The 15,474-nt window shown below is 30.7% G+C and overlaps 2 protein-coding genes across 2 annotated transcripts; one reads left to right on the forward strand and one right to left on the reverse strand.

Moving 5' to 3' along the window:
• Positions 1 to 4,885: 4,885 nt before the first annotated feature.
• Positions 4,886 to 5,227, reverse strand: VNE69_02171 (homeobox domain-containing protein; the record flags this gene model as incomplete). Its single annotated transcript, XM_065472722.1, has 1 exon — positions 4,886 to 5,227. The coding sequence occupies one exon, from the start codon at positions 5,225 to 5,227 to the stop codon at positions 4,886 to 4,888; it is 342 nt and encodes a 113-aa protein (XP_065328794.1).
• Positions 5,228 to 9,461: 4,234 nt separating this feature from the next.
• VNE69_02172 (phosphodiesterase) lies at positions 9,462 to 10,283 on the forward strand (the record flags this gene model as incomplete). Its single annotated transcript, XM_065472723.1, has 1 exon — positions 9,462 to 10,283. One exon carries the CDS (start codon positions 9,462 to 9,464, stop codon positions 10,281 to 10,283), a length of 822 nt encoding a protein of 273 aa, XP_065328795.1.
• Positions 10,284 to 15,474: the final 5,191 nt, after the last annotated feature.

Below are 15,474 nucleotides of genomic sequence, written 5' to 3' on the forward strand. Positions count from 1 at the left end.
AGACATGACGGCCGACGAAATAAAGAAAAATGAAGCCTTGGAGTATCCAGATCCAAAAACTTTGACGGAATTGAGAAGATTTTTAGAATTGACTGGATGGTTCAGACCATTTATAAAAGATTATGCCGGGTTGACGTTGAAAATGACAGATAGTTTGAATAAAAATGGCAAATTGTGGAAATTAACGGAAGAGATGAAAAAGGAATTTACTGAAATGACAAATGTGTTAAGAAATATGGGAAGACTAAGATTGCAGGACTATAATAAGGAGTTCATACTAAGAACAGACGCTAGCTATTTGAGATTGGGAACCGGGGTTACTTCAAAAGAATGAGAATGAAGAATGTGTTGCTATACAATGGGCATCTAAAAAGCTAACACCGACAGAAGTAAGATATGGTATATCAGAAAAGTAAATGCTTGCGATACATTGGGGCATTGATAAATTAAAATACGAGTTAAGAGGTAGGAAATTCAGGATAGAAACGGATCACAAAGCACTGGTTGAGATAAGAAACAAACCGTTTTTCAATAATAACAGAATAAATCGCTTAATCGAGAAGATACAGGAATATGATTTTATCGTTGAATATAAAAAACCTGATGAGATGGTGGTAGCAGATGCGTTGGGTCGAATAAATATGGAAGAGGATATTAAAGAAATGAAATTAAAGAGAAAACAATCAAGCAAACAGAAGGTAAATGGAAAGCACATGTTTCTTCCGAGAATGGAAAGCAATATTGGCAATTCGACTCGGGACGTAAAGTTGAAATACCACCAGAAAATATAAGGAGACAATTAATCCAAAAATATCATGAAAAAATAGGCCACAGATGCATGAAAAGTGTTTATTATGCAATTAGAGAAGAATACTATTGGCCAGGAGTAAAGAAAGAAATAAATGAGGTTACAAAACAGTGTCAGATATGCCAGATATATAACAGGAAAAATATGGGAAGTTGTGAATTTGGAGATACGTCGAGATGTTTAGAGAAGTTGCATTCGACTTGATAGACTTTATAAATGAGAAGAAATATGTTTTAGTTGCTATCGATTATTTTACACGAAGGGTACGGGGAGTAGTTGTAAATAACAAGTCAAGTAATAATATTGTTGGATTTTTAAAAAGATTATGTGAGCAAGGGAATAACCCGGAAGAAATTATTACAGATAACGGTAAAGAGTTTATTAACGGAAAATTTAGAAAATTTTGTAGAGATCTGGATATAATACACCAACAAGTTAGTATAGAAGCGCATAGAAGTAACGGAAGAGTAGGGCGTGTTATAGGAACTTTGAGAGAAAATATTTTAAAGTCGGATGCGAAAATTTTTGAAGGTAAAGTGTGTAAAAGTATCGAGATATATAATCAGAGCTATCATACAGGAATAAAATGTACACCAATAGAAGCGACTGAAGATAAAACTGGTGACGTAATGCTTGAAAAAAGCCTTTTAGGGAAATATTGTAATAGGTTTAGAAAAGGAAAGATTGAAAAATTTAGTAAAAGTCAATTGGTAAGAATAGCTAAACGAGAAAATTTGGCAAATGGTAATAAGTATGAAAAAGGAAGATTTTTGGATACAGGGAAAATTGTTGAAAAGTGTGGAAAGGATTCTTATATTGCAAAACTTAGTAATGGTAGGCTTGTGAAGAAGAGACATTATGATCTGAAGGGTATGCTTGGGGTAGATGTGAAAATTAGATGAGACTAGCCGTCTTGAGGGGGGGGGGATGTGATATATTTGTATAATTTCTATTCCCATTATGATAAATAAAGACATTAAATAAAATTTTCAACTAATATGGACTGTTCTTTGTCGAAAAAAGCAAGTAAACTTATTAATTGTACTTTAACAATAATGTTATTGTCGTAGTTACTTACGCTTAAACCGAGCATTTATAATGCTTGGATATTTCTTTATATTTTTATAATATTTTAACCCCATCTTATGGAAGAAGGAAGCCAAATAAAACGTTTCACTAACAATATCAAAACACAAAAACAATTAACATATTTTTCTCATTTGTGTCTGTCCCCTCTACAAACCACTTTGGTATTTAGATCGATAGTCATTGCGGCACTGGGAAAATACTATTTTCATACGTTTATCTTTTTTAATCTCTATAGAATCAACTAAATGATGTATTTACGATCTAAAATTAAAACATTGCAATACAAAGCTCATTTGGACATAATACATTTGTTTTTACATTATTTTATCTTATTGTTTTTCTTTTAACTGTTTAATTTTGCACGTGAAGCTTCTTAGCACATTTATTACGTATTACTAGTAGTAACTTTAAACTTCTATTTTTGAAATGTAGGCACAATACAATTTTTTTAAGGGGAGTCAAGTCCTTTAGCATTGTTGTAAATTCCCTTTGACTCTCTTTTACAACTTTTTTAAATAGGAATTCCAATGGATCATATTTCTGCCCAGTTTGATATTCCCTCTTATCAATTATAAAAATAAAAGTAGAAAAATACCCCTAAAAATTCGTTGAATTTCCGCCAGAAATAAAAGACTGCACATCAAATTTGTTTAAATATGTTCGCTTTGCTCAAACAAGCTCCGAGTGCATTCGTGCATTAATCGACATTTGGAATCATTCTAGATGTTTAATCGTTTTTAAATAACACTGCCATTAAATGGCAGATTGACATTAGAATACTTCTATCAAAATTAAAAATCGTAATAGTATCACAAGTCTCTACATTACAACATTTTTGTTTTTTTCAAGGTTGGCGATTATAGTTATAAGCGTTTTATAGAAATCATTGTTTTTGAATATCATTTCCTGGTACCATATTAATTTTAACGCAATAAAACAAGGATTACCAAGTATTTTATATTATATGAATATGATTACTTTTATTAAAATATATTTAATACTTAATATTATGTAATAATAATGTTTGAGTTGTAAGTGTTGAGAATATATGAAAAAAATTTAACCTTATTAACAATTCTCTCTAACATCGTGGAGAATAACAAAATCAAACCCCAACAAAAAACAAAATAAAAGCTTGTAAGTTTTAGCGATGCATAAGACTAAAAAATGCAGTATAGGTGAGAATGGGGATTGTTAGATGTCTACAGAAGCAAGATGAAGATTCGCATCAGCGGGGACACGGATTTCGAGACGTAGAGGAGCTATGAAGAGCAATTAATAAACAACATTGACTGTTTAAATTTAGATCAAAGGATGCTTAGATTGAGTGCAGGTGTGAGCACCACTATTTACATTTGAATCTATTGTGGCAAGATAGCCGACTACCTAGTGTATTAAATTCCAGAGAGATTGTAAAAGAGAAGAAAATCGAAGAAAATTGTATTGTAGTTGAAGAATTTATTCGACGAATTAATCCAGTTTTATTGTTAAGAAGACGAATCTAAAGAAAAATCTTATTTTTAGACTTACTGTATTATAACAGGGAAGAAAGTGCCGTAAATACTAATACAAGAAGCGTTGGTAAGATGCAAAGAGTGAAACGCACCACTGGCCAGTTGACCTGCGACTTCACTTTTATTTTACAAGCCTAGTTGTGGTCGTACAAGGTTGTAAAATTTATTAAATCGCTCAGTTCCAAATTTAGACCAAAGATGTTGAGCATATATTTTTAATAAAAATTTACCCTTATTTTATAATTATAATATGGGTTTAAGAAGACATAGAAAATACGTGGACACTCAGTACAAGAGATCATAGAAAATGATCGTGCTGAAATAAGAGTAGATACTAGAATATCCACTAATATAAAGGTAACCCATAATAAGCCTGATATTCTTGTTTTTGACAAGAAGAAGAAAGAAATTTTAATAGTTGAAGTTGGTATAACCAACGAGGATCGACTTACTATAGTTGAGAATGAAAAACTAAGAAAATATGACCTTCTTGCAAATGAACTGGGACTAATACATAAATCCCAGACAAGAATAGTTCCTTATGTAATGACATGGGATGGAGTGGTGACCAAATATCACAGAAAGTACATCAGGGAGCTAGAAATCCAACCCTACCTGGAAGCATATATCCAGTCTATTATGATGAAGAAGACTCTAGAGTCCATCTCTTTGGAACGACGACGAGGATACGATCAGGAGGATGCAGGAGAAGAAGAAGTGGCTAGTTCTGTATGCGCACCAGCGAATATGGTGACTGTTAAAGAAGTGGTGTCGGCAAAGGGGAATGAAGCTGCTAAAGTGAAGTTGGAAAACATTAATAATTCCACAGAAACCAAAGTCTGTGAAGAGCTGAATCCCATGAGCGATACCGGGGAAAGCTGTGCTATGAACATCTAATCTTAATGATAAATTAACTCAATAAATCTTTTATAATTTTATAATTATCTCTAACAGTAAGAAAGAGTGATCTGGCAGAAAAACAGACTTTGGATTTGACCCTTTCCCTTTTAGTATGCTTACTAAAGTATTTACACACTATATTGTGATATCAATTGCCATATTTTTGATTTATTTTTATTTTCCCTCCGAGTGAATTTTCTAGAAAAATATTTTCGATTTTATTTTACCCACATAAAAGGATGAAACATCAAAAGAACTACGGGAAGTCTCAAAGAGACTTACCCCTCACAAGAGGACGGAGTATCTCCCACACGGGATACTAATAAAAATAACGTAATTAAACTAATTTGAATGCAGAAAGAAGCATTTTGGATGCTATTTACAGCAAGACCATCTCTTCGGTTGTAAGACCACATATATAATTATATAATTCTAATCTATTCTTTTATTTATATTTTATTTATCGAGTAACTTGAAGGAGTTTTGATAATTAGAGATGATATAGTTAATAAAGAAAACGGAACAACTTGCCTCAATACAAAAAATAATCACAAAAGTAAATTCTACGAAAAATTTATTTTTTTTCAGAATTCAATACATTTGCCCACTTATATAAATACAACAAATATTTGCGATCTACATCGTCGCAGTTTTTATTTTTTCTTTCTTCTGGTGTCATGTTTCTTCTTTTCTTTTGAAACCACCATTTAATTGAATTTATATTCAAATCGAGAAGCACGCTCAAGTCTTCTACTAAATTCAATGATGGCCATTGAACTCTTTCATAGGTGTGAAAGAGCACATACTCTTTAACCTGCGTATAGCTTCTTGGTTTGTATCTTTTGTTTTCTTTTTTTAGTTTTATCAATCCAAATAGAGCCTCCGCCAAAGTATTATCGTCTAAGAAGTTATTCATACCCCGTGGAGAAATAAATAATTAAATACTTAAATATTAATATAAAATTATATTTAATATATTATGTTACTAATTAAGACTGTTTTTTCGAAAAAAGCAGGGAAGCTAATTAATGCAACTTTAACAATAATAATATATTGTAATGTAGAAATTTACAAATTGGTGTAATATGATTTGTATATGCAATAAAATGGTTTTCATGATTATTGTTCATTAATTTATCATTATTAATATATATATATATATATATTGATCGATTACATTTGTTTACTATTATATCAAATATGAGCTATAGCATTTGTATTTAATTAATACAACTTTTAAAAGCATTATTTTATATAAACATTCTAATAATTGTCATTTCAAATATTTATGAATATTTTATTGGTGAATTTAATCAGACAACATCCATGACACAAAAAATTACATAAAAAAATATATTATTGATGTATTTTCATAAAATTCATTTGTTTTGGTAAATAATCAAAACGTGTCAAATATTTTGATGTTTTATTAATTATGCGTCATAAAATATAAAAATGTGTAATATTTATACAAAGAATTCGCATTTATATGGTAATTTATGATTCATGTTGCTTTAAAAATATTCCAGAGTTTTGAAAGAAATATGGAATATAACTGCTAACTTTACGTTCTTTCTATTAAAAAACTAAAAAATAAATATAAATAAAATGTTTGGCTGTATTGGAATACATAATCCTTAGTATTAACTCAACAAGAAATGGATTTTTATTAGAAAAGTAAACTAATAAATTAATAATTAATATGTACATTCTTACTGTATAATTTACAAAAAAATCAAACTTGCTCAATAAATTTTATCAATAACAACTTTAACTTGTACAGTATTTATTTTACAATTGAAGTCATATTAGTAACCATTATAAATACCATTTTTTAGATTTTCCCTCCTTCAAATCGAAATAAATTAAAGCAGTGTGATAAAATTAGTAAAAAATTAATTTTATTATTCTTAAAATTTCTTGACAATGCAATTAATGCTATTAATTTTTCTTCTATTTGCGACATTTTTTAGTTTACACAAATCGGGTCTTTTATAACTATAAGATCTTGGATAATTCCTAAATTAGTTCTAAATAATATTTTGGCTGATAAGTATAGATTTTTTGGGCATAAGTAAACATTAGCTACAAAAAAATCGATATAGGGTTTTTTTTGTCTTTTTTGCCCCTTTTTTTTCAAAAACAGAAGAAAGAAAATGTTAGGAAAAAACAAAAATAGAAAAAATTAAATAAATAGTTATGACAACATACGGTAAAAAAAATATATAAAAGCTTTATATACTATATCAACGTTCTGGGCAAAAATCAGCATCTTTGTAAAAAAAACTGGGGGTCAAAAATTTTAAAAAGTAGCCCCCTTTTTAAAAAAGGAACGTAATGATGATTAATAAAGAGAATGAAGATTTTTACGAACGTCTGCTAAACAAGAAATATAAGCAGAAAAGTAAAATATGTCCTTGGTATATGTGGTATTATTTACCACATTATTTTATTTTTATTTATTTCCCTCCAAATGAATTTTCTAGAAAATATTTTGCTATAAATATTTTCTTTTTACTTTACCAAAAATTTTTGGAAGATGAGAAGAACTGGAAACAAAGACAGATACAGTGACATCGGAAAGGCCTCTCATACCTTACCCTCTCACATGAGAAACCAATCTAGCTCACAAGGGAAATACAATAAACACAATTTAAATAAAAATATACTTAATAGTATTGCAGGGAGAGCATCATCGAATGCTACTTACAAACAGGACACCTCCCTGGTGGTAACACCACAGTATACAAATATAGTTTTTAACGAAACTAGTCACTTGAGGTGTAAAGCAGAAAAGTACAGACATAAATTTCAGTTTGGAATAATTCATTATATGAAAACACTAGACTAGATCATTATCTGATTTAAAAATAATAAATTGTGGATAATGGGAATTAAAGTGTTACATATATCAAGAATTTTGGGATGTAATGTACAAAATGTAAGTTACACTTGCAAAAATTATGCAATTTAAATATTTATAAGAGGTATATAAATAATAGAAGCAGATAGGAGGCTAAGATGTCGTAGTATAGAATGTTGAGAGTAAAATTTGAAAAGATAGATATAATGGAGGAAAGCTTGTTAAGAAGGGGTTGGTGTTTTTTATGGGGATGGTAAAAAGGATCGAATTAAAGAATATTGTTTTCATAATCAGCTTAAAACACAAGGGCATATTGCTTCCAATCATTCTAAAGTAATTGGTTTTAATTTGTCATCCTTTCGGATATTCGGAAGGTATATAACATTAAAACATCATTATGTGGTGTATAGAACTGTGGATCTTAGTCAAGAATTAAAGGATCAAATACAGGTGTCCATACAAATACCATCAAAGGGATTTGAAGGTCTTATAAATCCTCTGTACACAATAGAGTTTTCACGAATGAAATTGCTAAAATTTAATCAACTCTTTATATGATAAAATTATAAGAGTCAATACACCTTCAAAGCATTATTAAATTTTGTTTTGATATTTTTTAGTTATCAATGTCAAACGACGAAACAACGCTGACAATAAGAATCACTAAATGTGAGTGATTCTATTCAATATATATGTGAAGGATGATATGATTGACAAGGATTGATTAATATTGAACATAAGCATATAGAGAATTACTTCTACTTCTGCAATTTACTCTTTTCAGGGAAGACTTCGAAATGGTATTCCAAATATTTCTTATTTATTTATTTTCCAGCCCTACTCTTCATCATAAGTCTAAAACACAATTCAAATAAATCTATGAATGATACTCCGTCTTCTATTTCAGGACCCCCGTGCCAAGCACACTTAATGTATATCTACACAATTTACTTATTTATTACATTATAGGGGTTTCTGAAGTCTTTTTTAATTTTTTTTTAAATTGGCAATTTGTACAATTTTGATCCTTTTTTTTTCTACACCAATGCTGATATAGCCTTTTGGCCTAATATTTATTTATGTGAAATTGATAATTTTTATTTTTAGACAAAAAGCTAAAATTTAACAATTCTTCTTAGTAAATACGCGATTATGTAGTTATATTAAATGAATAGTAAAAAGCTTATACATTTTGATAATGGTCGTGTGGAAATAAAAGTATGGCAAGGATATACTAATCTTAAGGAGATTCATAATAAGCCTGACATTCTTGTGTTTGACAAGAAGAAAGAAATTTTGATAGTTGATGTTGGTATAAGGATCAGGGAACAACTTACTTACTATAGTCGAGAATAAAAAACTATAAAAATATGCCCTTCTTACAGATGAAACGGGACTAATACATAAACCCCCACAAAAATAGTTCCGTTTTTAATGACATAGGATGTAGCGGCGACCAAATACCACAGAAAGTACATCGGAGAGTTATAATTCCAACCTTACCTTGAAGCATAAATCCATTTTATTGTGCTGAAGAAGACTCTAGAGACCATATCCTTAGATCGGCGTTATGAAACGTTAAGGAGGATGCAGGAGAGGAAGAAGTCCCCGACATGTCGGCGCAAGAAAATATGGCGACTGTTAAAGAAGTGATGTTGTTGAAAGATCGTGGAACTGAAAAATCTGGATAGAAAAATGAAAATAATGTCACAGAGACTATAGTCTGTAAAGAGATGAATCTAATGAGTGATACCAGGGCAAGAAGATGTGTTGTAAACGTTAAAAATATATGAAAATAAACTCATTAAATTAATTCTGTTTTTTAATATTCGCTGAGATAATATACAGACAAGAATCGTCGTAATGACTTGGAAAGACTGACGATAGTCAGTTGGCAAATTAGTAAGCTTTTTCTGGATCGCAAGAAGAAAGAAGATTGCAGAATTCGATTCTAGAGGTAGAAGAACAGTTACAAGGAAAATCTAAAGATATTGTTTTTTTGCATTTTTAAATTAATGATTATGGTTACATAATTTAGACAAATTATCTTTTTAATTTTATTAAACATTTGTTTAAAGCATTCTTCTTTGTTTGATGGCGCGTTGATGCGTCATCAATGAAACGTTTGACAGTAGATGGTTCTGACATTTGGCGGCGTGGTGTAGGAATTTATCATATCCATAATTACAAAAAAGATGACAACACATCGGTCTAACGTCAAAAGTCCGATATATGTTGTTACATTTATAAATTTAAAAATTAAATTAATTGTACCCTTTTATTAACTATGACGATAGAGAACACCAAAGAAAACAAGAAACAGCTTAAAGAGCTGTTTTTATGTTATTACCCCAGCTTGGATAATCATAAGATAATGCAGTTATCTTATGATATCATAAGTAAGGAATGTAACGGGTCGCAAACAAATCTTCACAATTTCTTGGAAGCGGCCATAAGTAAATATAATGATATTCCTTATCATAATGCTACCCATGGGTTCAATGCATTATATAATGGGAATATCTTATTGAAACTTATGAATAAACCAAATAATGAACGACAGGTCAAGTTTATTTTCTTAGTCTGTTGCTTATTGCACGATATAGGCCATCCGGGTGTTATTTGTTGTGGACACGAAAAAATTGATTTAGAGAATCATCATGCAGAACTCATAAAAAAGCTGTTATCGAAATTTTTGCCAGAGTACGTGACAGAACTTAATATAAAGTTAATAAAAGAGTTGATTTTATCTACGAATTTGAATTTGCATAGTGAGCTGTTAAATACATTTAAATACAAATATTTAGACCACAAATCTAAAAATAACATAGAACACAATTCAATCGATTTAACAATGCTAATTAAAATTGCAGATATTGGAGCATCGTACAAAAAATTCGATGATTTCATGTGTGGAAGTAAAAAGCTTGAGGAAGAAATGTTTGGTAAAAATACTAAATATACCAGTAAAAGACTTGAAAATAATGAATGCATTTTGATAAATTATTCCTTGCCACTAGCAGAAGTGTTTTCTACAGTTTTTACAGATTTTAAATTTTTACATGAAAAAGCCATTGAAAATCTAAGAAAAATAAAAAAAATACAATAAAAAAAATTATTATAAAAAATACAAGTTCTTTGTTTCTATAAATACATTTTTTTGAATCATTTTTTCGGGGTTTCCGATATAGGGACAATAAAAGCGCTAATAAACTTTAGAAAAAAAAAATCATAAAAGAGACTTCTTACAAATAATCACTGATTGTTTATTCTAATTTATAAAATGTACGAAATACCACACAAATAAATAGTTTTCTGAGTGAATTCCCTGGCTTCAATTTAGATATTTATAGCACAACTTGTCTTGGTACTGCTCATGGGATTCAGTTTTTTTTAGATTATGGTTTCTGCAGAATTATTTTCGTTTTTAAACTCAGAATTTTCAGCAACATTCTTCTTAAACGACATTAAGTCTTTAACAGTCGCCTATTTACTAGTGAGCTTTCAGCTCTAGCCATTTATTCCCATCCTGTATATTCTTAAAGTATCCTTGTTGCGCTCGAAAGAGTTGGACTTTAAAGTTTTCTCTAGTACAACAAAGTATTTTATTTATGTAATTTTTGTCCTCCATTTCCTTTCATCTCTTAAAAATTGGGATAATAAAAATATCAACAGAGTGGATGTACGCTTTAAGGCAGGGTTGTATTTTAAGCTCCCCGATGTACATTCTGTGATATTCGGTCTCCACTCAATCTCGCGTCATTACTAAATATTAATCTTGTGAAAGATTTATCTATTCGTCTCGAATAATTTGCAAGAAGGTCAATTCCTTAGTTTTTATTCGCGGCTATGTTATTTGCCCCTGTTGGTATTAAATTTTTATATGAGGATAATGTCTTCTTTTTGTCAAATACAAGAATGTCAGGCGTATTATGGGCCGCTTTTGTATAATTGGATATCTTCCATCCTCTCTTATTTACGCACGATTATTTTCCATGATCTCTTTACTTAGTGTCAACGTATTGTATTATTCTTTTTAACCCGAAGTAATTTCATATAAGAGTTCGATGCATCTAACCGCCTCGTTGTATCTTTTCATGTAATCAGCCCCCAACATTTGAAAAACTTGGTAGCTAAATGATCAAGGTCTTTCTGTGAGATCTTAATGAAGACATTGTTTCTCTTGTCAAAAAAACACTTCTATTTTTAAGGAAGCAGTAAATTGCTTCAAACCCAGTCTGATTGTTTGGTTTGTTTAGAAAATAGGCGAACCTGATGCTTACTAATTATTTTGCCTGCTTATGACTACATTTCATGGTTTGTCATATTGTTAATATCGTTTTAAATTGTCTCTTACAAAAAATTGAAATTTTTTAAACTTATTTAATGATTTATCTTAAAAATTTGTTTTTATGAGCATTTTGATTTGGGTTCTGTAATATTATATACCACATTTTTCGCGTCCTTCAAGTATTATATTTCCCCCTAATATATTATCTTTTTATCTATTTACTTTTCAAAAGATAAACTCAATCTCTACTTGCAGTTCATAAAGTTCCTCTTTAAATTCACATGTTTAACTCTCAAATACCTCTCGCCGACCAGTACCAAGACCATCTCCAACTGACAAACTTGGCTTTTATAAAGTAAATTTAAGACCTAGTGTCTGTAAATATGTTTACGTAAAATTTTAAGGGTAAAGAAGATATTTTAAATGTGTATCTTATCTTTTTTTAACCTACAATGTTAAAAATAGTTGTCTGAATCTAGACAAATTCTGGAATGTCAGAGAAAGTAGACACATATACTTTATATCAACACACATAAATATTCACTACGCAAGGTATTTGACAAAGGAAAAATAAAACCTAAAATTGAGCATTATTACTACTTCTTAAAGCCCGTAGGGCAGTTTAATAGTACCAATGACGATTTATGAGGAGGCATTCGAATTTTTTGAGTAAAAGCTTTATATCCCACTTTACATTAAAATTGTCCGGTACCAAGGTTATACAAAAATCTCGACGTATTAGTAAGTAAATTATATTAACATCATTGAATGCAACGCCTGTATATTATCAATCGTAAATGGTAACAGTTCGTTGAAAGCGTCATTTTCTTCGAAAACAGTCGTTATATGTTTTTATAACGTCATTTAGCATTTGAATGCTCCAAAACCACCCCAAAGAGGTATTGGTCGAAACGCATTTTGTATAAACGTCATAAGAAAAAATTCACTAAAAAATACCCCGGATTCAGACTATACATAAATGGAAGGTCTACGTAAAGCTCCAAAAAATAGAAAAAAATGTAGAAGATAAGGTAACAGGACATTTACACCTAGGACGAGGACACAAAATACTTTTAAAAGAAGTTATAGCATGTAAACAATGTAAGCTCGGTTTTAATGATCGAAGGAATAATCTTGTGATTATGCACGGGCTTGTTCAATTTATATTTATTCCTAATGTTTTTGCTTTTTATGATGCAGTTGGATCAACTCAGACGATTCATAAATTGTGTGCGTCCAGCCATGAGGGATTTGTCACCATGTGAAAACCACAATTTGGGACCGCAAAAATTTTCTGTTGTGTTGACTTAGCGAAATATAAAGAATATGGTGGTACGCACTAGACGGATCTGTTACTAATGCAGATCCTAGTTAATTTAAAAAAAGACGAAGTAAAAATTTAGAATAACTCGCAAAAGTTTCATATTTATTCTAGAATACTTTCTTTAAAACTGAAGCAAACCTGTGGTCAACACTTCTAAGAAAGGTCTGGCTGAATCTCACGTGTAATAAGCTGTGAATAGGTTTAAGACGATTAGTAAGACATTTGGAGCTGAAACTATATCTCTATTAAAGCGAAACTAATAATCTCCATTATTATAGTCGCTGTTAAATCATCCTTGGCCCAGATTATGAATAAATAAGAAAATGCATTTTGGAACAAAGTCAAACGGATACGACATATACTGGTCACTCAAATTAAAGTAGAAACACTTATGTAAAAGAACTATGCAATGTTAGAAGTGAGATCAATCAGATGATTTTGTATAGTTTAACTACCTCTAACGGAGCTCTTAGCCCAGTGGTAGAAGGCGATTCTTCTATTGAGCAACAGCTAAATTCGATTCCCATTGGCACCAAAATTGTTTCTACTTTCTACGATGCAGTTGGAACAACTCAGATGATGAAAATGTCTACGATAATCATTAAGTTGATTCAATAAAACTTTTGTGTGTCCAGCCACAAGGGGATTATTATCTAGTGTAGAAACGCACCTCAAGGCCAAAGCAGTATTACCCTTGCGACTTAATGATTTATAAAAGTATCTAATGGGTACGGTCTAGTTGGAGCCCATGGATGGTGCACTTTAGAGTGCGTTCCTAGAGCTAACTAAGAGACTAGACTAAGTAGGGCAATAGAAGATCTCGTGAACACTATCCTACAAGATTCGTATCAAGATGGCCACACTAGTTGGAGACTGGTGGTCAACTCAGCCCAATAAAACGCCGGGCTGGTGATGCAGTCGTGTAATAAGCCGTGTGTGCAATACAGATAATTGTGAGACCTTTGAGTCAGTACGATGATTTCTCTTTTCGAGTTATAGATAACCATGCTCGTTAAGTATATCCGCTGTGAGGTCACTCTGGGCGTGATTTTAGGTATAAATGATAAATGTTCTCCTGAAGCCAAAGTCCAATGGATACGGCGGAACTTGCTGCCCGGCAAGCTGTATAGAGGGAGTTTTAGTGAGTAAAAATTTAAAAGTACCAGCTGGATGAGGATCACACCCAAAACCCCCTGGTCCCTATGTAAGGTTTCTCCCTACCTCTTACTTGCAAGAAAAAAAAAACTACCTTTAACTTGCCACGGTCAAAATAAAAATAGTCTTTTGTTGACTGATATTTGAACGAATAACAAAAAAGTATAGATTTCATATAAGTCACTGTGGTATTCCCCTCTTGTCTAGCTTCTTCGTCTAATCCAACGCGGACAACTTTTGACTCTTATAGTACAATTTTTCATTTTCAAGGTTGTAGATCACAAAAAGATTTTCGTTTACATTATATCAGCGTTGTAAAATTATAGTCATATCATTAGTTGACTGGGCTGAAGTAAGCATTAGCTACAAAAAATCGATATAGGGTTTTTTTGTTTTTTTTTGCCCCTTTTTTTAAAAAATGGAGGAAAGAATTCGGACAAGAAAAGAATTGGAGATCATATATAATGATCTAATAATTAAGAAAGAAAATAAAAAATGTAGCGTCTGTAATCAAAAAATGTAGCAAAGAGGGGAGCAAAGAAGTCTCATAAGGTGTCCATGGAGCTCATGTAAAAACACAATTTCAATTTGGAATGGAACTTTCTTTCAGGATTCTAGGCTAAATCACATCAAAATATCACAAATAATAAATTTATGGATTCTAGGTTATACACGTAAGTCCATTTCTCAAGTTTTAGGTTGTACTAAACCTTCTATATCTTCCGTGCTAAAAAAGTTAAAAGAAATGAGTCTTTATGATAAGTATTTATCTAGTATAGGGACTATTGGAGGCGATAATCTTATAGTGGAAATTGATGAGACTAAGATTGGGAAGAATAAATACAATAGGGGGAAGTTAGTAAAAGGATTTTGGTGTTTTGGAATGGTTGAACGTACCATCCAACGTAGAATCATAGTAGTATATATCAAGAAAAGAGACGAAAGAACACTTACTGAACTTCTTTTAAAATATGTAAGTAGAAGCAGTATTATATATAGCGATATGTGGAGAGCGTATCATTCTTTATATACAATATTTAACCAACATAATATGGTTGATAATACATTACATTTAGAGATCCGAATACAGGAGTACATACCAATACCATATAAGGTAATTGGAGATCTCTAAAACATTCTATACCAAATAGAAACTGATCATCTAATAGCGCTAAACTTTATTTATTTAGATATTTGATCCAAATAAACTTTAAAACACCAGTTTTTGAAGCTTTATTGAAATATTTATTCTAGTTTTTATTTTTGTTCCTTCCTCATCATTTTCTTTCCTCCATTTTTTAAAAAAAGGGGCAAAAAAAAAAACAAAAAACCCTATATCGATTTTTTGTAGCTAATGCTTACTTCAGCCGTTGACTGTTTTCGTTCTTGCATAAAAAGATAGATTTAATATCAACGTTTGAATTTTATATTCGAATCTGGTATTTGTTTAAATGACTGAACAGTTTAATTTATAGTTTTCATTGTATTGAAATTGTTTTATTAAAAAACTTCGAAATGATTAAAACTTAA

The sequence above is a fragment of the Vairimorpha necatrix genome, chromosome 2, assembly GCF_036630325.1.
Source record: "Vairimorpha necatrix chromosome 2, complete sequence".
In the NCBI taxonomy this organism is placed as follows: Eukaryota; Fungi; Microsporidia; family Nosematidae; genus Vairimorpha; species Vairimorpha necatrix.